The 26,094-nt window shown below is 44.0% G+C and overlaps 1 protein-coding gene across 1 annotated transcript; it reads right to left on the bottom strand.

Annotated features, from left to right (window-relative positions):
• Positions 1-20,620: 20,620 nt before the first annotated feature.
• LOC139770366 (uncharacterized) lies at positions 20,621-24,046 on the bottom strand. The gene is made up of 3 exons (XM_071702262.1): positions 24,039-24,046; positions 23,845-23,948; positions 20,621-23,367 (listed from the first exon to the last, which is right to left on the bottom strand). The coding sequence occupies exons 1-3, from the start codon at positions 24,044-24,046 to the stop codon at positions 20,621-20,623; spliced, it is 2,859 nt and encodes a 952-aa protein (XP_071558363.1).
• Between the last annotated feature and the right edge of the window lie 2,048 nt (positions 24,047-26,094).

Here is a 26,094-nt window from a genome sequence, read left to right as displayed (position 1 = left end):
AAGATACTTATACGAAAAGAAAAAATAGTTAAAAATCTAAACAAGCATAGAAGAGATACCAAAAAGACACATACATAAAAGAAGACAAAGGATACGTGCGAAAATCGATAAAGTCATATATGCGTACGAAGACAAAGAGCAAGAGGCTCAATAAGGATTTCGTGACCTTACAGGATATCTGTCAAAGAAACGGGTAAGGGTCGTATATTACACGGTTGACCGAGCGAACGCGAGAGAGGACTGCGTGACGATCGTTCCGGCTGCTGAGCAAAACCCCCGCGTCTTGACCGATCTGTGCCCTTTTCCATGGCCGCTGCCGTCTCCCTCGATCTTTCCTCGGCCCCGTCGCGCCGCCCGCCGCTTCTCTCGTTACTGGCGAGAGCGACTAGCCGTAATCAATTTCGCGCATTGATTAATACGAAGTAAATGAATACCTGGGAATCGTTGCGCGAGCGGCCGAGATGATTTATCCGGCGCGGGTCGGGGGTGCCCGGCCACGCGTAATTATCATACGACAGCCGATTAAAATTGAACGCGGCCGCGCTCGCGTTCAACATCAATTTCAGCTAATTACATGCATTTTCATGTCCATGGTCCAGTGCGTGTTCGCGGATTGGTGCCGGCCGTGCGCGACGGAAAAATCAACCGATACGTGCCATGGACTCGATCTCGGGGCCTAACCCGGGGTACCATACCGGGATAAGCGATCGCTGACGCGATCGAGGACGATGAACCCCCCACCGACGGCGAGAGACTCCACCGGAAGGTTCATACCCTCGGACGTTATGCCGGCCGGAGGCCGATTATCCTCGGTTAACGTCGGTAACGTGTCGGATAAGTGAGTGATTCTACCTAGGATGCGGTATCGTCGGATAATGAGCCCGACATAACCGCCGCGTGAATATAAAAAGCGATTACATGCGGTCGCTCAAGATCGTTGCAGTCAAGTTACATCGTGGTTGGGAAAGAATCACCCATTGCCGGGGAAATTTGATCAATTGGAAGGAACGAATTCTGCGTGCATCTCTGTCGCCTTGCGCGTGTTGTTTCCCACGTTTTCTCCCGTCGCTTTTTATTTTGAAAATGACGTAGCTTTAGCTTTCGAATATTTTGTTCAACCAAATCATTTCGCATTATTTTTATATCTTTTTCCTCGTGCAAATTTAATTTATTTACGTTTACTTATGTCTTAAATAGAAGATTTTATGATACATAGCATATTATTTTATTTTGCAATTACAATATTTTGTTTGAGTAAAATCAACTATTTGCAATATTATCTTTGCTTGCGGGTTATATGAATCTTCCTGCGCAACTTTCACTTCTTTTCGATAAAAACAGGGCTGCGAGGTCTTACCTAAAGAGTACATTTTCACTGATTATCGCGGCGGATTATATGTGCTTCATTCCCCTTATTCCTGATTGGATCGCTCGATGTTTCATCCATTGTTCACGCCTTTACCTTGTAAACTTCCTTATTCTTATCATTCGTTCCAATCGAATTACTCGATTCCTGAGTAACATAAGCTCGACCAGACTTCAACATCACTTGCCAATTCGGAGCTTTGCGCTTCAAGCATCTGTTGTCTAAAGAGATTCATCTGTTGTTCGATCGCCTCGCTCTTGTTCGAGATACATTTTTTGCAATACGGCTATGACGGTAGCTGATCTTAATAATCGCTTAAATTAATTTGAAGAAACGAAGAAAGCATTGTAGTAAAAAATTATACCAATTATAGCTATAAAAGTATAGTTGTATAAGTTGAGAGAAAACAACGATTCAATATAAATTAGAGTAAATAATAATAAACAATGTTAATATAATAAACGATTAAAAGGATAAAAGCGGACTATCGATTTACAATGAGACGACACGCTGCGCTATAGGGACGCGTGTAACTGAGTAAAAAAAAACAGAAAGAGAGAGAGGGAGAGAGAGAGAGAAAGAGAGAGATTGCTGTTGAGATTAAAACATCGAGAGGACCTTCTACGGCAGCCACGTCAATTAATATCTCGCGGGCCCATTATTAACGTCCGTGGAAAACGACGGCAATGCCGTGGAGCGCCAGCTTCCCCGGCGACTTAAAGCGCTTCAGGAAACCGAAATAAATTACGGCGCGGAGAGAGGTGCATATTTAATTCGAGCAATTAATGCCGTCTTGTAAAACACGCCGCTGGGGGGTGGCTGTTGCTGTAGTCCTCCCTCTTTCCTGGCAGTAATGAGCCCGATAAATCAACTGGCTCTGCACTCGAAACTTCGCGGATAACTTTGGGCTCCTGCAGTTTCTTGCTGCTGGCTTGCCAGGACTTTCCGGGGCGTACCTCCGCGCGTACCTCGTCTAAATTGATAAATGTGGACGAAAGGCAGCGCGAGGCGCGATGTACAAGTAGTCGTAGAAGGCACCTTTTTAACCCCGTTGTATTCGCGAATTTCTCATAGTGACACGGAATTTTGAACAGCAGGCAGAACGTCATTCATAGTCATGCTGCGATGACTTTTGTTAAATTTTTCTATCATGATTTCGATCCCCCTATTACTTTCGAATCGTGTTTACGTATTATAAGCGCGCAAACCTAATATTTAAGTAAAATTACGGGCAGTAAAACATTATATAGGTAATTTATAACTCGGCCGATTTGCCAAAGTTGTAGTTATCTGAAAGAGCCCCTCGTGTCTGAAAAGTCAATGATATACGGCGACGCGCGCTTAAACGCAATTACGAGGCGTGAAGCATCTTCCGCCTGTATCCACAAATCATTTAATCACCCGGGTTGAAAGACGCTTTCGCGCAAATTTCGCCGTAATCCTTCGTCGTTCCCTCGAATTTATGGCGATTAATTAGGCATAAAAATCTTGGTCGTTTGGGAGAAAAAAAATGCCACAGATTGCCCCACTTAATCCCCGGCTAACCGCCTTCTGCAGTGGGGATGACGCCTCCTGACGTCCCTCTGGAAATTCATTAAAGCGGTATCGCGTTTATTCCGGACGCGATATCCCCCCTATCGTAACGAAACGACATAACAAATGTATAATCCGCTAATTAAATTATGTCAACCTCGTGAAAATGTCTTTCGAATGAGTGTTTGATTAAACTGATTATTTAATTTAATTGGATAGCTGAATGCTAAACATTTTATATAAAATTTTATTTATTTTAGAATTCACCTTTGCTTCAGTTACAATAAACATATTAAATGCATCGACATATATAGATAAAGATACTTTGTGTCCTTCTCTTCGTATTTAAAGACTTACGAGGGTCGCGTAGAGACAAATTGGCTCTTTGTGTGACTAGTTTATCTAAGCACCGGTTGTTTCCATAGGTTTCCGTAGATACGACCTCGTAATATGGCTTATTAAAATTACAGACGCCGCGGTGGAAGGGCCCAGTTCCAGACCACATCTCGTCGAGGGACAAACCGCGACGGAGTCGAGACAGCTCGTGACCAAAACAGACATGGACCAGGGGTAGCGAAGAGGGGTAAGTTCCGAGTTCATTCCATGAGGTTGCTTTATGCGGGCATTCAGAAGCCCAACCGCTAGGGATTACTCTTCGAGATCCGCACGGACTCGCGGTGACCGCGAGTAGACGAGCTCTCTCACTATGGCAGTGTCCTGGATTAATGTTATTGCTTTGTTCATCTCTTTGGACTGTCTCCTTGTTTAATTTTCATCGACAAAGCGAGTTTAAGCTTGTCAAATCTATCTATCGTCAAATCTGTCATCGAAGTTAAATAAAGAAACGTATCGGTAAATAATAGTATCAATAATTCGTGAAAACAATAAATTGCTAAACCAATTAATTATAAACTTTATTCGTCATTGCTAGTTCGTCAGATCTTTATTATACTTAAATACTTGTATGCTTATATTAATAATTAAAAGTTGGATTTGTCATATTTGTATAACGCGCGTATGAAGACATTATTATGCGCTAATCCGCGCGTTTGATGTGCATTATAACACATGGCAACTAAAAGTAATAACCACACATGTGCGTGTCATGTTGCACTTTGATTTCTAAAACTGATAGAAAGGAAAAGAAATCGACCTTATTTTAAACAGCTTATCTAAAATCGAGATTATTAATTCTGAGATACTTTATAATTATATTGTGAATGATACACTCGGCCCTTTTTATATGATTACAGTATATTAATAATTTATTGATTAAATAATTCTTTAAGAATATTATCTGTTCTTCGAAAACAACCAAATAGGCTAAGTTCGTAATTTTAATTGTTTTTGCACCTATTGTCTGCCGTTTGATCATTAATAGTCGCTAGATTCTAACGATCAATGCTGGGTATAAATTCTGGATTGACAACAGGGCAAAAATCGACTGCTCGATGTTCGCTGGTGTGAACGCCATACTGCCGGCGATATTAATTACGATAATCACTATCATCAGGTTGATAAATGATCGTCCACGATCACGGCGCGATGATCCGAGCGATGTCTATTCACGCGGTCGTCGCTATCCAACGCTCGTGACAACGATCTCAGTCGCCGGTGTAGGTAATTAAAGTCGGCTAATGAAGCTTCCACTTGGAGGATGTGCCGGTAGTCGCGCGGAAGGTTCGTATCTTAGATCGAAAAGTCCCCTTTCAGGTTGTATTAATAAGTCGCCGGGAACCTGACGATCGAGTCGTCTCGGATCGATCCTTCGTCGACGTCGTCTTGTCCTATCTTCTTCGATATTAATTATCCCGCGCTGCGTTTGATCTTGCGTAAATGCAAAATATCACGCTGACAAAATCACCGAGACGCAAAGTCCGTATGAGTCGTATCGCGCAACGATCCAATCGAGTTCGGAGCACGACGCGCTTTTCCGTTTCTTCTTTTCGTTTCTCCGGTTGCGCATTAAACGGGACCGTTGCGGACGAGATCTGTTCGCGATCAATACTCACGTTTACGCTCAGACGTGTGTGGTCGAGGCCTGGCAAATTGGGAGCACGCTTATTGCGCCGGAGTTCGATGCGAATCGCAGTCTAGCAATTTTAAATTACGATTCCATTCCCTTACAATTGCTGCGATTCGTTCGCAATCGCGAGAGACGCGGCGAGGTGAACGGCAATGTCATTTCGAATCGCATGTAGCTGCTACAACACTTCAGCATCTGTATTACTACCTGATTAATTGTGATACGAATAGCGTTCACCTTCATGATTTTACTTCTCTGTTCTTCCGATATCGTGGAAATTAGATTTTATCGCAAAATGATAAGCAATTGTTCAACATATTTAGTAAAGATCTATCTGTTCTCTTTCTTAAGCTCTATTTCGAGACACGTTGTACGACGCGATGTACAAAACCGTGTTTTCTCTTGTTCATTCTTCTTTTCCGCGTGCATTTACACCTGTAATTTATAACAGTCACGAAGAGCTGTCCGACGTCGCGCGCGCGGGCGAGAGAGTTAATGCGCGGAGTTATACGGTCCACATTCTATTGCTTCTCTTCGGATGAGAGTGCAAGATGCCCGAGAGACGAGAGCGGAACGATAGAATTCATCGTGTCGTCACGATATATCGCCGGCGGCGAGCTTAGTGTCGTCGAATGGAATGCCGAGGGTTCATCCATCGAGCGTATCCGTCAGCCTGATACTGGGTGTCGAGGTTCTTCTTTTTCTTCTTCTTCTTTTCTTCGGTGTGCGCGCATAAAAAAGAAATCAACAGGATACACTTATTGAGGGGGCGAGAAACGGCATGGAGACGGCCGCCGCTAGTGACAAGAGCCGTAATTACGCTAAACGATTCCCGAGCTGGGCAACGGAGTGGCTAACGATTGTAAATGCCAGTCGACGACGACGACGACGACGGGTCCTCTCGTGGAGGTAGCCGTCGCACCTTTCAAGAGGCTGTTCCACGTCCTTGCCTCGTGTGAATCGAAAGATTAGTCGATTCACGGCGACCGTACCGCGGCAATCGCTGATTTACAGTCTCACGCCGGATGATGATACGTTAACGTTCCATCGGCGGAAATAATTCGATGCAATCGCGATCCAGTGAAGGACGGATCGGGAAAACATGACTTTTAAAAACATCCTTCTGTTGTACCACATTCGGCAAATGTTCATGTTTACCGCAAGAAGAAATAACATTTGTTTCTATGCCTATATATATTTTCTTCTGTACAACGATAAATCGATAATCAAATACGTGTTTTGGTTTGTCGCGTTTTTCCTAGAGTCATTAAAGCAATCGCAAAGTTATATTTTTTGCTTGTTTGAGCAATTAATAGGCGAGCTAACGATAAAACACTCTCGCTAATCGAAGGGATACTTAGCTGATACGCCTTTCTCGAGATCGGAAAGCGAGACAAACTCGGGAAAGCGGTTCGATATCATCGAGTCGACCGCGACGGGCGCAAACTCTTTCCCGGTGCGGCGGTACTTAATTACATAACGTCACAGCGTAGCGTAGAAACCAAGTGAAGATCGGATGTGACGGAGCGCGCTCGCGTACAGTATCGGCTCACTTCTTTTCGAGAGCGCTTCCCCCTTAACGATCTCTCACACGATATGGCCTAATGACTGGCACCGGGTGTCTCTCTCCTTCTTTCTCTCCTTTTTTCTCCCTCTCTCTCTCTTCCCTTTTTTCTCCTTCTTCGCGCGGCCCGATACGGCATTCGAAGAAAAGCAATGCCGCATTCTGTATCCCGACCAGCTCGGTGGACCAGAAATCGAGCTGCAAGTCACGGCGTGCAGGGCGAGACGAGCTTCCGAGCTCTCGCGGGGAACGCGCGGCAAACTCACGAACCCACACAGTCGCGCAGGAATACACGTTCGCGTGCGGAACGCGAACGTACGTACTCGTCCCGCCGCTCCCCTGCGCCTCTCTCGAGCGTGTGTTTCACGTTTTCTTTCTTCTCCTGTCTAAGCGGCACCTCTTTCACGCCACCCTCGCTCTCGAGAGACGAGAAGGAGCCGCTAGAGGAATCCACCTTATTGACAGGTTCACGGCTTCCGAAGATATTCCCTCGCCGCATTATCCGTGGCACGTCTTCTCTCGTGCTTTCCCCCCCCCCCGGCCCCTTTGTCCCGGAACCTGTCCGTGCTCCAAAGTGAACTTGTCGTCGATGCTTGGAATAGCTCGGCTAACGACGCGAACCGCTTAAACCATCCAGCCTGAAATAGGAACGCGATACGGGTAAGCGACAATATCGCGAGTTTCGAAGAAGTATTTTTACAAAATAAAAAGAAATTACGTATGCACGTATGTTCGTCTAAGATATGTCGTCAACGATGGAAACGATGTGGTTTCAAAATTTTAGCTCGTATATAAACCGATCTGTAATAAAGAAAGATTTATTTCGGTGATTCCACATTATGTCTCTCGCTCCGATGACACTCAACGTCTCGCGATATAACTTCGTCCGCCTTTAGGGCTTAGAAACGATGGCAAAAGGGAAAAGGAAGAAATGTCTATGTGTACGAGTGGCAGCACCATTAACACCTCTCGGACAAATCACTCGATTTTCTCGGACGATTTTCCCGCAGCACGTCCGACAAATAAGGAAACACGATGTATCACCCGTGGGACGACGACAAGGGGGCCAAAGGATAGAGACGGGGTGGTGGTGGCGGTGGTTAGAGGTGGTTTACTGCCTGCCGGTAATGACGAAACAGATGGCCTCCTCTCCGGCGCAAGGAGCTCTCTCCGGCCGAAGGAGAGAGGAAGCGTCCCGCAGGAAAGAAGGGGCCAGGCTCTCTCACGACCGAGGATCCTTGATGAAGTGCCGCCATTATCGGTACAGGACAAAACCCACTTCTGCACCAGCGGACAGCGCGTAGCCCGAGTGACTTTATTACCCGCGAACACACGCGCTTCCTGAAGTCCCACTGTGGGACCGGCGAGTCCGCTCGTGTACAACACTACAGGATCTTAACGAGCTTAGCGGCCATCGGACCTTTTACTGCCGCCACAATTGCACGGGATGTGGAAAGAGCCGTTGCTTAAATTCTGAAATGCGGGTGTAAACCTAACGAGAATAAGATGCTGCTAATTGCAGAAGGTACCTACGATTGCCTTATCTCGCGTCGTGATGATTTTTAATTGCGGAGAGATAGGATTCTATTAGTCGAAGGTTAGTGCCCCGGGCATTCAGTTCTCCAATTTGTGTTGTATCTTAATAGCAATTTCATCTGATCGTATATAATGGCTTATAAATAGAGGAGAATCGCGCACGACGCATATGGTATACTTTATCTTCCAAATTTATCGTTGACAATATCAATTAAGGTAAACTCGTACGTGACTCCTCAGTTAAGTGTAACATAGTCTCGTGCCTTTTACTTCAATGTTTAATATTATACGCGAGATCAAAAGTGGAATCGCACTTTATCCTTATAATTAATGATGCGTTGTGTATATGTAACACTTTAATTTACTTGGGTGGAAGAGAGAGACAGCGCCATTTTACCATTATTATCGACTTTTACGATCGTATTTTAACAGGATTCGCTCGTCGTGATGGACATTTTACAACATCTTTTCGCCGGCAATTACGTGCGTAAAACTCTGTTTCCGATTACGAGTTGATATATGAGTACGATCGGAATTGAATGTACGACATAAAGGCACGAGAAACGACTCGTCGTTATAACAGAGTTTGAGTCATCGGCTTGAGTCATTGTTATAGTTGCAAGTTTATTTATAGATTAATAAAATGTTTTTTTTTAGAAATTTTTATTAATGTAATAAATAAGATTATTTTCTTTTGTAAAGTATTATGAATGAAGTTCGGAATAAAATGTAATCTATATAAGTAATTATAAAAATATTTAGAGCAAATTATAAAAAATAGTAGCTTATTTAGAAAAATTTCAACTTGTGCGTATATTAAAAATTAATCTGGAAAATATAGAGAGAAACAATATTAATCCTTTAAATGTTATAACAAGAAATAATATTTAGAAAATATAAAAGTATTGTAATAGAATGAAGGAGAAAATTTAGTGCGATGAAAAGAATTAATCAGTATAAGTAGCCAAAAGTTGCAAAGAATTAGTGGATTTCTTTTGTCATTGGCAAAAATCGAATTTTAATTTTGAAAATTAAAGGCAGTTACAATATACGTATGAATGTCGTTTGCCTGTGGCGTGTGGTGCAGCACGTCGTCGGTAACGAAGCATTCATGCCGATCGCGATACGGTCTGCGATATTTCTCAAGGTTCCTTCCCGACGTAGCGCGATGACATAACGGTTAACCCCCTCGAAACGCCCGGAGCGTGGCGATAGAGAATGCACGGGCGACCATAAAGCGCGAAAATTCAGCCTACGAGATAATAATAGGACTTATCACGTGCGCGCATCACATAATCATCTGGCGAAATGAAAATTCATGGTATACGTTAAATGCAAGACCGACTTGCTCGAGGCGTGGAATCATCGTGAAATTGTGCGACACGTACAATGTTTCCTTTTCTTAATGAGAATTTGAAAAATTTATTAATTAAAAAAATATGTATAAATAATTATAAAAATATTTAGAACAAATTAGACCTTTTCTGAAAAACATTAAAATGTTCGGTATCGAGAAATGTCTAACGTAGTCTCCGTTGCATCAGTTTAAAATGTGGCCATTTAAAAACACTTATTTTCTGCTTTGATAAACAAAAATGTGAATAATGTCTTATATAGACACACTATGAAACGACTGTGAATAAACTTTAGTCACTAAAAAGCATCGTATTTTACATTTATTTCTCAGATTATGTTTCATCACAGAGTTTATGAACAAGCAAAATAAAAGAAACTGTATATTAAACTTGACCTTTATCTTTTGTTGATTTAAATATAATAGATATTTACATTTCAATATTAAGAGATTGAGTCTCTTCGACTTGGACATAAATATCTCAAATATCCGACAACGTTGTAACGTTGGCATACTTTTCTCGATTTTTGAGTACAGTGCGCTCGGGAATTGACGTCGCAATCACGAATGTCGAATTAGTCCGTCGCCGGCGGCGAGCAGCAACGACGGAGACTGTCATCCCACGCCAAAAAACTTTATGAACGCTTTATGAGCGCAATAATCCGCTCGTGAGTAACACAATACAGGCTAATTATAGAGGACGAGGTCCAGGCCGGCCGACAGGCATTAACGTACGCGTTAAACTCACGGCGCGGCGCGACAGCCTGGGTGGCTTCCCCGTGCCACTCTCCTTTTATTATTTTCTCGTCTCTCCTGCAACTCGCGCGCACTTTGATCCTCGCGTCGCTAATGCGTCTCTGTTATTTCAGTCCTTATCCGTGACAGTTAGACCACCGACAGCCGCGGAGGCGACTTTCCGATTCGTGTAAACCGATCCCGGGATAGCGGTCTCCTTCGCAGACGGCGTGCTGCCACGAAACCGATCTCCACTCGCTCACGCTGGTCAGAGCGCAATCGGGATCGTTACCGAGATTTCTGAGAAAGCGGCGGAGCCGGAGAGCGTAATTCGCGACCAAGCCTTAACGAGCAGAGTCTTAACGATGCAAACTCTTTTAATACGCGGAAGAGTTGTTAATTAGACGTGCCGCGTGTTAAACAAATCGTTGGATCGTGGATGACAGCTACGAACTGCCCGATTACTGGAATCTCCGATCGAACTGCCAAAAATGTTTACTTTATGAATATTGGATGTACAAATAATTTGATATACTTGAAATAATATTTAGAAATAATATTTAATTTAATATGAATTAAAAATATATTTACACGTTTCATGAATCAAGCTTACAAATAATTGACTCTATAGTAGATCTACATAAAAATAGAATTTCATAGTAAATATCGATTAGCGTCGTCGGCTCAAAAATTGATCCGTGACGATCCTCGAATCGTCCGAAAAACGCAGCGGGACAAAGATGGGACCGATCTATTTTGTACAGAAACGAGAATCGTGTCTGCGAGTTAGACGCAGATCAACGTCGAAAGTACAAAAAGCGGTACCCTTGTACCGGGTGACGGGGCGATTTCGACGACCCTCGTTTTGTAAACTAGGCGCGAGGGAATTTTCAGCTAAAAAGCAGATGATTAATGGTCGTCGCTGTCTAAAAAGCTCCCCGCTCTCTGTCTCTTTTTCGCTCGTCGGTTGCCGTCGACGCATCGGAGAGTTCCTTAGGGCTGTGCATGCCCGTAATTGATTCCGGATTGCTTGTCGCAGGAACACGACCATTACGAGATGACTCTTGACATCGCGGTGTTAATACCGTATCCTGCGTGACAGAATTATTCTGCCAATTTCTTCAATCATTTTTAACAAGTCTTGTTGACGATCGGTAACAATATTGTGACAGTTTCGTTGATTTTACGATAAGGCTTTTGTGAAAGATAAACGGTAAATACAATTGACGATTTATCTCACGTTATTACTTATGTTTCTCGCTCTCGATCTCGAGGAACATCTCCAAATAGGTTTCTCTTCTAGCGTTTTCCGAAATTTCTGACACTAACGGGCGTCTGTCGTGCGAGAGGGCGGTAGGAAGCGAGGAGGATCTAATATTTCAAAGCGCGTTGAGAGCGGCAGGCGAGCGAGCGAGCGGGCGGAATGTGCCGGGAGTAATTTGAACAAACGTACAACAACGTCTCATTTGTCACGCGGGGTGACGCGCGAAGTACGAGCGACACGGGGCGACGGCGTCTACACGCCAGAAATACCGGCGATGGACACTTTTTTGTCGCCGCTCGGCGACCATCTGGGCGGAATCCAGTCGTAATGAGGTCTATGTGTCAAAGGGTTCTTATTTTTGTGCCAGAGGGACAGAAGCGCGATCGACGGGCGCGAAAGGCTGGGAGGGATGTGAGAATGAAGTTAGGACACAGTTAGTTTCGTTCCGGACGATTTAAAAATATCACGTGGCTCTGTGGCATTTTTACTTAAAGAGTGCCCGCGAATAATTGAAAAGAGATGAGACTTATAATCGGACGCCAAATCTCTTAAGGTTATGCGGAGAAATTTTTCGCGATTACGGTAAAAAATGGATTTCGCTGGGAATTTTTGCTTTCGAAATCAACTCGGCTCCCGGGCTTGATACGGCCGGGACATATCGGCTGGTGTTTGCGAAGCGCAAACGTCGCTAATTAAAATCCCTTGGCCCTCCTCGGCCAATGTAATCAACGAATGCCTTTAGGCTGCGAGGATGGTCAACGTTCCTCGGGCTTTTAACCCTTTTACCTAGCGGCTAGTGGCTCAATCGGAGTTTTGGTAATTCCAACGAAAGTTTCCGAACTATTTGTTTTGGGATTATTATTTTATCCGCTTTTAATGCTTGGAAAAGTATTTCAAAAATGCTTGTCTGTTGATGTTCCTTAAAGACATAATTTAATGTCGCAGTATATACTTTATCAGATTTATATTACTTATTAGAATATTATTGCTGTAATATAAAAGCAAATCTTTACTGTCATCTTACTCGTCATCCTGACGAGATGTCTGACATTATTTTAAAATTACAGTTCCTTTTTTTCGATTCTCGTCATCCACTTCCGTATGATGAACAATCAAGCGTTTCTCGCAACGATATACTTATGCTTGGGGCGCCAGACATATGGAGTCTCGATTACGGGCTCGAGAGAAACCAGTGACGTATTATTTTTGATGTTTTCTTAGGGTATCGTTCGTGGATGGAATACATTTCCGGACAGACGAAACATATGCTACCTAACAGAGTGCTGAAGACTCATAATTATATTGATCGGATTGGGGGTTGAAATTGTTTGTACGCGCTTGGGGTTTCTCGATGGTTTTATGTGAATTAAACTACGCACACTTCTTAGAAAAAATATCCTATATTATTTAGAATATTTAAGATTGCGGTACACTTAATATATAATACAGTTATCTAAATCCTTTTTATATTTTTTATAAATGAGAGATATCAAAATATGCAAATAAATATAACATCAGCAAAAGAGAACTTATAACATATGTAGCAGATCTTTTACTCAAACTCTTTCGAATTTGCGACTATGTTTCTCTCACGATTCTAAAATCATTAAATTTTTTTTACTTTCGATTTATATTTTTAAATGACTTGAATATTGTTGTCGAATAGTTTGATAAAGAAATCTATGTTAAATTATTCTTGATATTTTATCAAAATTCTGGACGTTTGAAAATAAAAAAAAAATGACAACTATGTATCGCATTAGTATCATTGCCTCGGGGCACAAGTTCCATCCCTGAAGCGGAGGGAAAGGGTTCGTCGCTACGACTATTAATAATCCCACACGAACGGCGCGTGCGGGCGCGACAGTCGTGTGTCACTAACGGGTGGTACGAAATGTTTGTTTGGCCGTGGTGGCCACCGGTTTGACAAACATGGTCGCGCGAGAGGAGGAATATCCGACGGATGGCGAAGGGGAGAAGCTTAACCGGGGGACACCCGATATTTTCACAAGCTGCCAGGCGGACGTCGCGACGCGTCGCGTCGGATGGAAATAGTGCCCGCGAGATCGCGAGCTCCGAAAGAAAGAATGAAAGAGAGAGAGAAAGAGCGAATCCAGAGAGATTTATCAGCTTTTAATGGCCTCGCGCTCGTAAAAAGCTGCACCAAGACTTTGTCAACGACTTTGTCAAAGTTATGTCAACAGGGGCTCGTTGCCAACAGCTGGCCCAGGCTGCCAAGTTATTTCGAAATTAACGGCGACTTGTTTATGGGTGACGACACCCAACGTGCCCGCCGCTCTCCGAATCTCCTCCGACACGCAAACGGTTCTTCGAGGAAGGCGCCTTTGCGCGAGACTTTGTAGAACAATTTGTTTATAAGGGTGCATCAGCCGGATAAACGCGAGGTACCGAACCGTTGTCGTCGAATCGGTCGCGTTTGGCGAACGAAACGCCGAGGCAAAATGTTTATACGATGCGACTAAATTTAAATGACCGAATTTTCTGCCTATATGTTTGACATTTCCTTACCGCTAAACGCGTATATACTCAAAAGTTGCGTGTTGCAACTCACTTTCTTTCTCTCTCCTCCTTTTTTTTTCGTTCTGTGTGTGTGTGAAATTAACACTTGGTTTTCAGAATTTTAATATAATTAATAAAGCCAGCTCAAAAAAATTTAAAAATTTGTTATATACCTATCTTCAATTTACTGTCAAGTATAATTTACTAAAAGTATCCTGTATCTTTAAAAAAAAATGCATATTTGTGCACATTAATTGTTATTGTAGGAATATTAAATCGCATTTTTAATGATAGTTTTCTTCCTCTTGTAATCATGCGCAAATACAATTTGCGCGATCTAGTGACTGAGTTCTCGTAATCTTATTCGCACAATAAGAAAGCGTCGACATAGTAATATTTATTGTCGCGACGGGATTAATCCTTTTTTCTGTGCTCGTCTACAGAGGATTACCTCCATCATTTGCGCGTCTAATAATTATCGCCGGCTGCTAATAATTTTACGACGTAGTGCAATTTGGTTCCGCGGCCGAGCGCCGGGAAGCCGAGTCGCTTCGCGAGGATGTTTGAGACCCGCGATCAGCTTATTCCACTCCGATGAACGGCCAAGTAACAATGATGCGATTAAGCCCCTTGGCAAATTACGCCATTACACATTAGCTACATGTCTGTTTGGCTTTGCCTCTTGGCACTGCGCTTCCGCTCCGTGTACTTAAGGCCGGGCAAGTCACGCGTAGCAAATTGAACATACAGCGACTGTCGCGCATTTAGCGTGAATACACGTGCTTTTATGGCGACCGTCCAACGTTTACTACAAATCAGAGACGGCAGCGTGTGCGCGCGCGCGCGCGCACAGGTGATCTGATTTAATGCTCGCCGACGTGAGACTTAACGGTCCACGAGGATAACAGGTCTGATAAGATTGACGAGCGCGAGCTTCGATCGACGCCTATCGCCTGCTCCTCGCGAATCTCGAATGATCAAGGTAGATTGTGATAAATAGATAATCCCGAACAGGATATGACGTATTTATCGACGTATTAAACTTTAGTCGGGTTAATCATTATCGCCGCGAGATATTAACGTTGACAGCTCAGTGTTAATATCTTCCACATTCGATCCAACGCTGTCATCGTTACGCACGTTTCGTAAACATATTTATTAACATCTCTGTCGATTTTCTTGTATAGGAATAATAATGCGAGAGACGGTGAGAAAGAAAGATAGAAGGAGATTCGGTCGATTTGTGGCCAATAATCGACAATGGCTGAAGTAATGATTAGCGGAGTGATTAGATGTTGCGATTAGGAGAAATGACAGGCTGCACGGCGCAACGGAAGCGATCTTGCTAGGAAAAATCGACTTTTGCCGCCCTGTGCCTTGGGAGACCTTCGACGTTGCGGATATTCACCGTTGCTCATTCAATCAAAGTCAAGAGGGGGCGCGCGATCGAAACGTGGAAACGTTCATCATCGGGCATCTCGAGAATTCGATTCGTGGACAATCAAACGTGCGTCACGAGCGGCAATTAATATCCACGAAGCACTGTGTCGAGCTTATTGCATTCCCTTTTCCGTTAACGAGGAAACGATATCGGTGAGCGGCGAAGGAATTGCGACGGCGCTTATCGCGGTGCGAGGTCACTTATCGATTGCTACGCCTTCCAAAAAAAGAGTCACAGTCATATTAAGAAAGATCATTGACAGATGTGTTGTGTATGGATACATGTGAATGTCGAAATGACCGAACGCAATTAAATGAAGCTTAATTAATTGAATCCAATAAATTTAATCTTAACGCCAATTGACTGATTAATTAAATATGAGAAGCAAAAATGATCCCTTTTGACGATCAAAAAGACTGGATAAAAGACTAATTATGCCTAAACTTAGCAGTTTTGTTTTAAAATTTAGATTACATTGTGCCGAACGAAAAGTTTGGAAATCAAACTTGACAATGGATAATTAATTTTCCACGTTGTGCAATTTCGCCACTTAATTACTCTAACTTCCGAATGAGAATAACGAGCGACAGATGTTCATCGATGGTGACGAGCTTTTCATTCGCAAAGACATTTTCCATTTCCGTTTTCTATGGGAAAAGACAGCCGGTGAACTCGAAAGGGAACCGTCGAATGCTTTCGCCACATGTTTCTCGCAAATTATCGTTCGCAATATTAAGTCCTGTGATAGTTACGCGTATTCATGTTCGCAAACAAAATATCGTTAAATTCTTCATCTTTTACCTCTAGTTATTCGGTTGATGCGATCAGGGTGTAAAACCGGTTTATCTTTCTTCCTCCTTCTCTCCTTTCCTCTCCTTCTCTTTCTCTCTCTCTTTCTTTCCGAAATCTGTTAGTTTTCTTAGCCTCGTTACGCGGTCGTCATAAAATTAAGTCGGCACTCGTGACTGCCAAGATCACGTGCGTAGGTTTCACTTTGTGCGTGCAACCCTATGATATCACGATTGAAAAAACACTCCGACGCGGAGCCCCGGAGGAGAGTTGGCTGTCTACCAAAACGCGATTAGGCTACAACGTGCTACGGTAATGTTGCAACCGCGTTTAACCGCTGTGCCGCCTCGCGCAACACAAACATTTCGCACTGGCGATCTTCGCGTAGCATCCGATGCACATAAATTTTGCCCCGCGCGGCGCAACGGGTATTTCGGCGCGAGTAAACCGCGAATCGACGTGTCAACGAAATGCCGGGCGATTCCCTCGACGAGGTTCGCGCCGTGGTCTGCGGTTGACGTCGATTAATCACACGCGTACACGCACATCGGGTCTCTCGATCGCGTAAGCGTTGTGTGGACGTGTGTGTGAGTGTGGGTGTATGCGTGCGCGTGTGTGTGTATGTGGTGTGGTGCGCACGTTGCGAGCAACGACGCGGCGGTGACTTGCAGCTGCGCCTGCCGCCTATCATATTAACGTGTAATTGAAAGATATCCGGCCGGAAAGCGGCGCCGTGATTTTTTGTGGTGTCACTACGGACGGTTGCGCTCTGCGGCGAACGATCGCGGGGTGACTTGCACCCCACTCGAGGCGCGACCACTCGAGCGGAATCATGTCGTCTCATGTCTGTGAGATACGAGTGGGCGACACCCGTTACTTAGTCCTCGGTCCGCCACCTGAGGGCATATCCTAAGGCTAGGATTAAAACCCTGAGAATAGTTGTCATTCGCAATGCTGAATACGTAATGCTTGGTATATACATTTGATATGCAAGCGCATGATTCCTTTGTGGTAAAAAAGAAACTATTTTGTTATTGTTATATCGTTACTACTATTGGTAAAAAAAAGAGCTAGGAATATATCTATTAAATATTTTAATTTGTACAATTAGATCTCTAATCTTCGACGATTTATATTTATCGTGTCGATTTTTCGACGTCGGAATAATAATTATTGTGCGCATAGTTGTTGCAGGCCGAAGCGAGAACAAGATTAACCGCATCGATGTATCATAAAGCCGCACATGTGTAAAAGACCGTGACATCGTAAACAAAGACGCTCTTCGCGTTATTAATAATAACCAGTGATTTCGCTTCGAATAGAGGGAGGACTGCTTGGCTTCTCGGCGTTTAAGTTGGCTTCGGCTCGTGACGGGGCTGCCGTCATACGAAAACATTCCTCGTCGATTTACTTTCGGGAATCCACGCATAAACGTTGACGTATTTAAGGGAGGCTGTAAACCATCTATTTCGGTGTCTCGCATGCCGCGGATGGTCGCAACGTCCCGGATTATAGCTCTATGCGTGAAACGGCGCTAACATTGTGGAATTTTCACTTACTTTCCGGGTGTGACCTTCCATTACCGGAAGCGTCGTGACATATTTATGAGGCGTTCCATTATTAGAATACTAAACATGACTTTTCCGAGAGATCAAATTCGTCGTGTGAATAACATGCATTTATAAAGTCTTAACGTAATTTAATCCTATACCTCAACGTCTTTTTTCTCTCTCACTATTTTTACTTTAGTGATTGATAAGCCCTAAAAAATAAAATTATTTTATTAATATTTCTTTCCTCTCCTTTTTTATAAAATAAATTCAAAAAGTAAGTTATCATTGATAAAACATTAATCAATTAATGACATCAGCAGTGTTAGTTGATATAACAAGTTCCAAATCACTATGTCTGGCCTGCGAAAAGCAGAAAATTCATCATTTAGGTGCGATATAAGGTTTGAGGCTAGCTTCGACGAGAGCTTCGTTTTATATGCCGGTGATGTTCGTGTCCTCGTCTTACAACGTCTGCTGCCGGTTATATCGGAATTGCTATCGCTACCAGGAGAAGGCCTCGTCGCCGGGTGGATTTGCTGGTTGAACGGCGGTACGACAAGGAGTTATGATATCGGCGCCGATCGCCGCGCCAAGTGAAAACACGGTGGCGTGAGTAATATACAACCATAGGGCGATCTTTTATAGTGCAGGAGACCCCGAAGGGAATGATCCGCGGTTACGTCTCGCATAGATAGGATCGTTCTAACCTCGGGAACGAGAGGAGAGGGTCAAGGAGGAGCGAACCCGGAGAGTAGTCGGCGGAATCTAGTCGTAAATAAAAGCAACGTCTGCTACCAATGCCAATCTCGTCTCGACTTCGTCATCGTACTACGCACCGTCTTCTAACGGAGAGTTTAATCGTTTCGATACACCGATTGTGAGACGATTGATGCGAGAGGCTAAAAAATCTGTTAATCAGTTATTTGGGAATAATAAAGCTGCGAACGTCGTCTACTATTAAACAACGTTCCTTCTCCGAATAAAAAAGAAACAAAGATAGGATTTAAGAAGTCAATAAATGTTGTGAGATTCATAGTGCTCTATTAAATGATTGTATTAGATGCAGATTTAAACAAATATAATTCACAGTACGATCGATCGTAGAATTATCTGGAGGTGAAATTTGATCATCTACCGGAAATCGACTCATGACGAATCGATCTCTGAGCAAATGCACTGTACTGGCCTCTGATCACCGCGACAAGGAGGCGGGACATCGAGCCGCGCATCGGGCTCTAACTCGAGCGGCATCATTCAACGCTCATTATTCGTATTCCGTTAGACGCGAGCAACGTCCGCAGAAGAGCACGCGGAACGTCCGCAGGAGCAAATGACAGCAGGATCGGCGGGTCAGGAAAGTGGCACGGCACGGCACGGCACGACCAGCTGCTGTAACCGAGGCTAAACTACGTCCGCGTGTCTTCCACCAGCGCGCGGAGGTAATCAGGGCCACGGGGTCTGCCATTACCTGCGGGCATTATCGGCGATGGTAGTAGCGCAATATGGTAGCCGGTGCTCCGGTATCGCGGTACTGCGATGTGGCAGCCGGATTCTCTCGAGTCTCTCTCTCTTCCTTGCTCACGACTCAAAGAGAAGAGAGCCCGGTTCGTCCACTCCCTCGTCGAGGGATAACCGGATGCAATGCGTACGCAACGCCGATTAGACCGGCAGGACGCCTGCGATTTGAATGATTAGACAGGGGGGGTCGATTCGGAGATCCCGCCGGTGGTCAAATAACAGCCTCCGGGCCGCGTTCGTGACCGGTAGGCACGCATATCCCGGCGCGGCGGGTCGATAGTTCGTCCGCTCGGCCGAGGCAGAAGCGCCAAGAGTCCATGCGGGATGCATGCCGGTGTACACGTAAGTACACGTGTCTGATTGAACGACCTAGCCATTCTCCAACCTTATCCTCTTTCTCCTCCTCCTCCTCCCCCTCCTCCCCCTCCTCCCCCTTCCCCCTGCTGTTGCCTCTCGACAGGTGCGTTGGCCGGGGATTAATGCCCGATCGTCTCGAGGATCAAAAAAGCTCTTAAGGCGAGCTAACCGCGCCGTATACGGTAATTTCGTGAATACGGCCCCGCTTGATTCCCTATCCGCTTTTAATCGTAAGTGCGAGAAGGCGAACGTGTTTATGGGAGTGGAGAATAATTTCAGGAGGCGGAGGACGCGCACGTAAGGAAATCATACCGGATGAACCGATGGAAATTATTTGCGCTCCGAATTCGAATAAGTCAGAAAATAACTCAAGCAGTAATGAGTTGTGAAATAAGCGCATCATTAAATATATTATGAGAATGTAATCGAATCGCGTAAATATTTCACTGCGCTGATCTTTCTGTCAACCACTATCAACTTTAAGAAAATCGATTACTGATACGTTTATCACTTTTGAAAAAATATTTTATACTATTTATAATATAATTTTAAATTTTTATTATAGTTGTTAATGTTTTTTATTGTCGTATGATTTTTGTAAAAAAAAAAAAAAATACGGTCAGGCTAAACCGTATATTTTATTGTGTTTTATAACAAATCATCCCCGTGAGTTTGATTCATAATTAGGTTTATGTAAGTTTGATTTATAATTCTGCAATATGTGAATTTTCTCAAACTTTTTATGTTTACACATTGTTTCTCATTTACGTATATGTACCAATAATAAACATCATAGTTTTTTAAAAATATTACAAAAGAATATGAAAGAGACGATAAAGGATTACTACATAAACTATTGAAAAAAATATCATTTATATTTGCATTCATTGTATTCATACTTACACTTGAGCATCAAAGGCAAACGGAAATGGGGTGCGCAATCTGAGATTGAAACTCGCGGAACCCTGGCTCGTTACGTCGCGGCAACAAACCCGTCCTAATTAATCGAGAGAACTGAATTATGCGAAGATGCACGCGCACCGGAACTTTCATTCCGTCGCGGACTACTCATAATGCGCGCGGAACGGCGCGTTGTCGCCGCTTCGCGCCGCCTCGTTTATCTTCTCGCCGACGTCGAGGCGCGAAAAGGCTTCCGTCCATTGCCGCAGTCCCAGCGCGTTCGCGGCGTCGCCACGCAAGCAATCAGACACCACCCGCTGATCCCGAGAGGACACGTGGAACCCGTTCACCTGTCCTAGCCTCTTTCTTGCGCTCGCGCCGCCATCGCCGCCGCTTCCTGAAGTCTCCATTACCGCGTTACTGGCGTGAGAATCGCGCGGCTCCCCGGCGGCGTTTGCGTACGCATCATTAGCGTTCCTCAGGGTTGACCGCGCGACGGTGGGAGAATTGGAGGAGCGGGACGTTTCCCGCTTCCACGGTTTGTAGACGAGATTCTCGGAACGCAGCACGCGCCATTTGTCCAGGTTTTCCTTACTGTAGGGATATGGATCGCCGGGTAATCGTACATAATCGCCATCGATGATGTATTCCTTGCTCGAATCATCATTTACGTCCTTTACGTTCGAGTCGAAGGTAGCGCTATTATCATCTTTAAGTTTCGAATCTTTTTTAGATTTGATTGCATCTGATTTAATTGAACCACTGTCAGTTGATGGGTTATTGAAATCGATATTTGTAGCGTCTTCGTCATGTAAGTCTACGTAATTGGCGTATGGCTCTTCGTAATGTTTTATTTCGTCTTGTACATCCTCGTCTTTATAACGCGATTTATCCTTTTGCGTAAATTCAGAAGACACGGTAGAATCCGAGTGATGAGCATTTTTTTTATGGCCAGTACTTTGCAGCTGATTCATCTTTATGGAAATCTCCATTTCTTTGTCCTCGATAACGTCTAGCGTCTTTGCGAAATCAGCGTCCGCTTGCTCCTGATCACTACTCGACGATGTTTGAGATTCCACAAGCGAAAGAGATCGATTGCTGTTTGATATAGTATTCGAATTAGGATCGTCCGAGTTTTCTTCGATTTGGTTTTTTGAATCCATCTGTTGTTTACTCTGCTGATTCGATGCCTTCTCGATTACCTTTTTTGGCATGGAATCTTCAGAATTCGTAGAAAAATCTTCCACAAATCCTGGACATTTCATCTTGGTTCTATCGATAGAAGCAAAGTTACTCGAAGGTAATTCAGTGTGTCGTTGGATGATACTACTCGTATGTCGATGCGCATAATGAATCTGCGTGCTCATTGTGTGCAGTTTCCTGCCGATAGAGTAACTGTCCGGTTTTCGCGGAGATCCGACTCGTTTAACCTCTGTAGATTTCGACGATATATATCCGGAGTCCGACTGCTCAACTTCTTTGTTCTTCAAGTTGTCCTCGATAGACCTCACAACTCGCACATCCAATTTCGGCTGCGGTGCTTCCGGACGGATAGACACCATTTCCAGGTTCTCCACGTTATCGGCCGATAGATGATTCTCTCTAACCTTCGGAACTGATTTCATCATGAGATTTCGCCAGGCAGTGATCTCGGTGTCCACGTCCGCTCCTTCCGGAATGTTAAATTCATCATCGACGACTGTCGTCTCTTTCAGCATGTTCGGGGACGTTCTCATGACTTTTCGGAGCTCTTCAGAACTCATATATAAGCTTGCATCACCGCTATCTTGTTGCGTCGCAATCAGATCGTCACTCGAGCCGATCGGATTCGACGGAGTCGAGAGATACTCCGCGGTTGTACCTTTCAAGCTCAACGCGTCCGATTTCTCCGCTGAATCGTTCGGCGCCGTTCCAGCGCCGCTCTTTGCCCCGTCGGGTATCGTCGTGGTATCGCCACTCTCAAAGATCGAAGATGCGTTTTGATACTTCTCCGCGCCTCGCCCAGAACTCGCGGTCGCCAGCGGAGCGATATCCGGCTTCGGTTGTTTCAGGTTCACCCCCCAAAGCCGCTTCGTGACGTATCGCTGGCCCTTTTCGGCGAACTTATCGTTATCGTCGGCCGCCTCGGCGGCCGGTTGTTCCTCAGCGAGTTTCACGCCCCACTCGTAACGAAACGCTGCGTCGGGGTCACTCCTCGGGTTATCGTCCGCCACCATCTTCGCTCGGTTCTCGCTACTATCGACGGATACGGATTCGCCGTCCGTACGTATTACCGGCTTCTTCTTCTCCTTTCTGTCCTTCTTCTCGTCCTTCTTCTCGCGCTTTTCGGGCGCGTTAGGCTCCTTGATGGGCGGCTTTGAGTTCCTAGAAGCGAAACCCACGATCGCGCGCGTCGGCATGTTGATGTATCTATTCGGGACGCACAATCCCAGCAGCGGCTGTTTTGTCCGCTGCGGTGGCAGGCGATAACAGTGTCTCGGGCTCGTGTAGCAACGATAATGCGAGGCCACGTCGAGATCGTCTCTCGCCGCAAACTCGATCGCGCCGCCGTTTCTCTCGGATCGATACATCTTGCCGGGATCGCGCCGCGAAGAGTCGGGGTCTATCTCGCGTGCGGGAGTTTTTTCAGCCGCAAAACGACTCGACTGCGACGCAACGTATATCGGCGATTGTCGAATCGCGTACGCACGTTCGTCGTTCTCCGCGTCACGCTTCTCAGCGCGGATGTTTCCATACTTGAACTTCGTCATCGATCGCACCGCGTAGAAGTTAGCCAGTTTTTGATTAATGACATCGACCTTGTCCGTGGAGTCTGCCGGCCGCATGGAGGCCGCTATTTCTGGCCGATTGAATGTTGTTGCCGTTGCTGCACGATCGACGATCACAGTGTCAGCCTTGTGGCTTTTATCCTCTGCAACATGATATTTTATCCATGACTTACAACTTACGTCATCTGATGTTGCGTGATACAATTTAGGATCTTTGTAATTTCTCAAAAGCAAATGTGCTGTATGTTTTAGTATTCTATTCTAATTATAATTATAATTTTGCTTGTGCATTATTATATTGCTTTTGTATTGGAAATATGAAATATATGTTAAAATACATGTATAAGTACATTTGTGTGTATGTATGCATGTATAAATATATACATATATATATATACATATGTATGTTTAAATTGTCATAAAATAAACAGAAAATTACATTATTTTTGTGATAGATTGATTGTGATAGAATCATTGTCTTAATAAAATATTAGTTGATGAGAAACACGCGTGTAATATCACGTACGATTTAATTTTTGCATATTATATAACATACATTACGTAACAGTGAATGGCCAAAATAACCTCTCTCCCAAAAATGACATCAGCGTGCGGCTCACCTGCAGATTTATTAAAGATGTCCTTCAACCAAGTGAGGAATCCATCTCGTCTGCCAACGATCTTCTCGTCAGTATACAAGACGGATGCTGCGTAAATAGAAACTCTGCATTATAAATGTCATTATCATCCGTAAGATTGAGTGCACAATGTTTTACGACACGGCATGTATTTATAATGGTCGATGCCTGATTACATTGACATTTAGGGTGACTGACCGGCAGATAAATTCCTTCGGGATTTAGAATTAAACAACCCCTGTACGACATCGGCTGGATCGCATTGTCGTCCCAGCATCGCGCCCCTCGAAGAAAACGTGCACATATTTCTATATAAATTATACTGGTTGAATTTTGACGGTAGATATTTCCAAATCTGTTTGATCCGCGATTACTAAAAGATCTTATTGACAAGCTTGCCAGATTGTCTTCTACCGAGCCCGCTTGCCTATCTTCTCGTATGATTTGTCGTATGCGATTTTGTTTGTTGTTGAACGAAAATGCGAGTGGAGGCCTGGAGGCAATACTGCCTTGATTTATTACTGCTAACTACCAAGTTTTTATTTTTTACTGAAGAAAATAAAAGCATCATAATTTAAATTATCATAGCTACTATTATAAGTTAAACTTATAAATTTATAGTTTATAAATGAAACACTATAAATTTATAAATAAAACTTATAATATTTTCTCTCTTTATATAGTTTTTATTCTTGTTATCAGTGCTGTGTCGCAATTTATTTATAACGAACTTGAATTGACTACTCAACCTGCAGTAAAAGATACTGACTTGTGTTAAACAATAAATCCTAATTATTTTTAACAACCCTATAGAGGCAAGTTGACTCACCAAAAGCAAGAACTACACTTCGATTAATTATTGGCAAAACTTTTTTTCCCATGAGACACGAGAGACCCTCCGACACTCTTAATGGCGTAATGGATCAAAGATGAGCAGGAAAATCGCTCACGCATACTTTCGGTATCACGCAGCTATGAAGAAAGCGTCATTATTTTTACGGTTATTTATTTAGTTATTAATTCCAACACTTCTCTCATTTAATTTAATTTGTCGTAAAAAATGTCGAGCTATTAATGCAATAATCAATTAATATGTCAAACTTCTTGCGCGTAAGTAGTTTCGATCGAAGAAAATGGGATAAAGGACTCTTCCGGGCAAGAACGTTACGGGTAAAGGATCGAAGTTGGGCTCGCGTTGTCGCGTGAGAATAGCCATGACCATTCGGGCCACGTACCTTGATAACCGTTAATAAAAGCTTAAAGGACATTATCGTAAGCATTCGTCGGAACATTAAAAAGCGCACGTGCCCTTAACGGTAGGCCGTCGATGCAATTTTAAACAGCCATTTCCGACCCTCACTATACCAATCGTCCTGGCTGACACATGTCCCCGATGCTGTTACATGGATCCAAGGGCTCCGCTGGGCTGAATATCAATCGCCTGCCACAATGCAAGCGAGACAAGGGCGGTATAAGGATAAAGGGTATATGTTTGGTCTCGTATATTGTTTTTAATGCAACCGATACATTCCGATTATAACTTGATTAGGCTCAATAACCAGTTAACTTATTGAGTTACCTCGAATTAAATTAATTTATTAACCTACATAAATATATTTTAGGTGCTTTTTTATCCTGTCGCTTTAAGAGCTTCTGAATTCTTTTGTGTCCTCTGAAATAACGATATTTATTTTTCCACGAGTGAACGAAATTAAGGCGCGTTATAGCCGAAAAGGGGACGTGATCGAGGCGCAACGGCACATCAGCCATAAATTCGTGGGTCCCCAGCGTCAAATAGCGAGTGTCGCACCGCAATGCCAATTGTATAAATTGTCTATGACAAACTTATCGTTTTATACGTGCGCGATTGGAAAGATTTCGTCCAGTCGGAAGTATAGGCGACGAGACAGCACTTTTCCCGGCGTAGGAATTCGGTACAGGTGCGTTTTGAGTCCCGCATGGTCGTTTGAGACATCGTTCCCCGGGGGGACTCGTGCGAGAACATCACGTTCCATCTTCGGCCGCTCACGTACACGGAGCACGCCACTGGGTTTTGTCGTGCGATTCGTCGCGTACGACGTCTTGCCCGCCGCTGCTCGTAAATCCCGACTTTGCCGGAGACGAATGTTGTTAGGGATTGCCGGAGAATGACCTGGACGATGAGATAAGATAATACATATTTTTTATACATCTCCATAGAAATTTCGCTTGCACGCTGTAAGATAACTTCGC

Source organism: Temnothorax nylanderi, unplaced genomic scaffold (assembly GCF_030848795.1).
Source record: "Temnothorax nylanderi isolate EJ_2023f unplaced genomic scaffold, tnyl_v1.0 TNYL_tig0029_pilon, whole genome shotgun sequence".
Classification (NCBI taxonomy): domain Eukaryota; kingdom Metazoa; phylum Arthropoda; class Insecta; order Hymenoptera; family Formicidae; genus Temnothorax; species Temnothorax nylanderi.
Note: the sequence above shows the minus strand (reverse complement) of the source record. Positions and strands in the feature narration are given on the sequence as shown.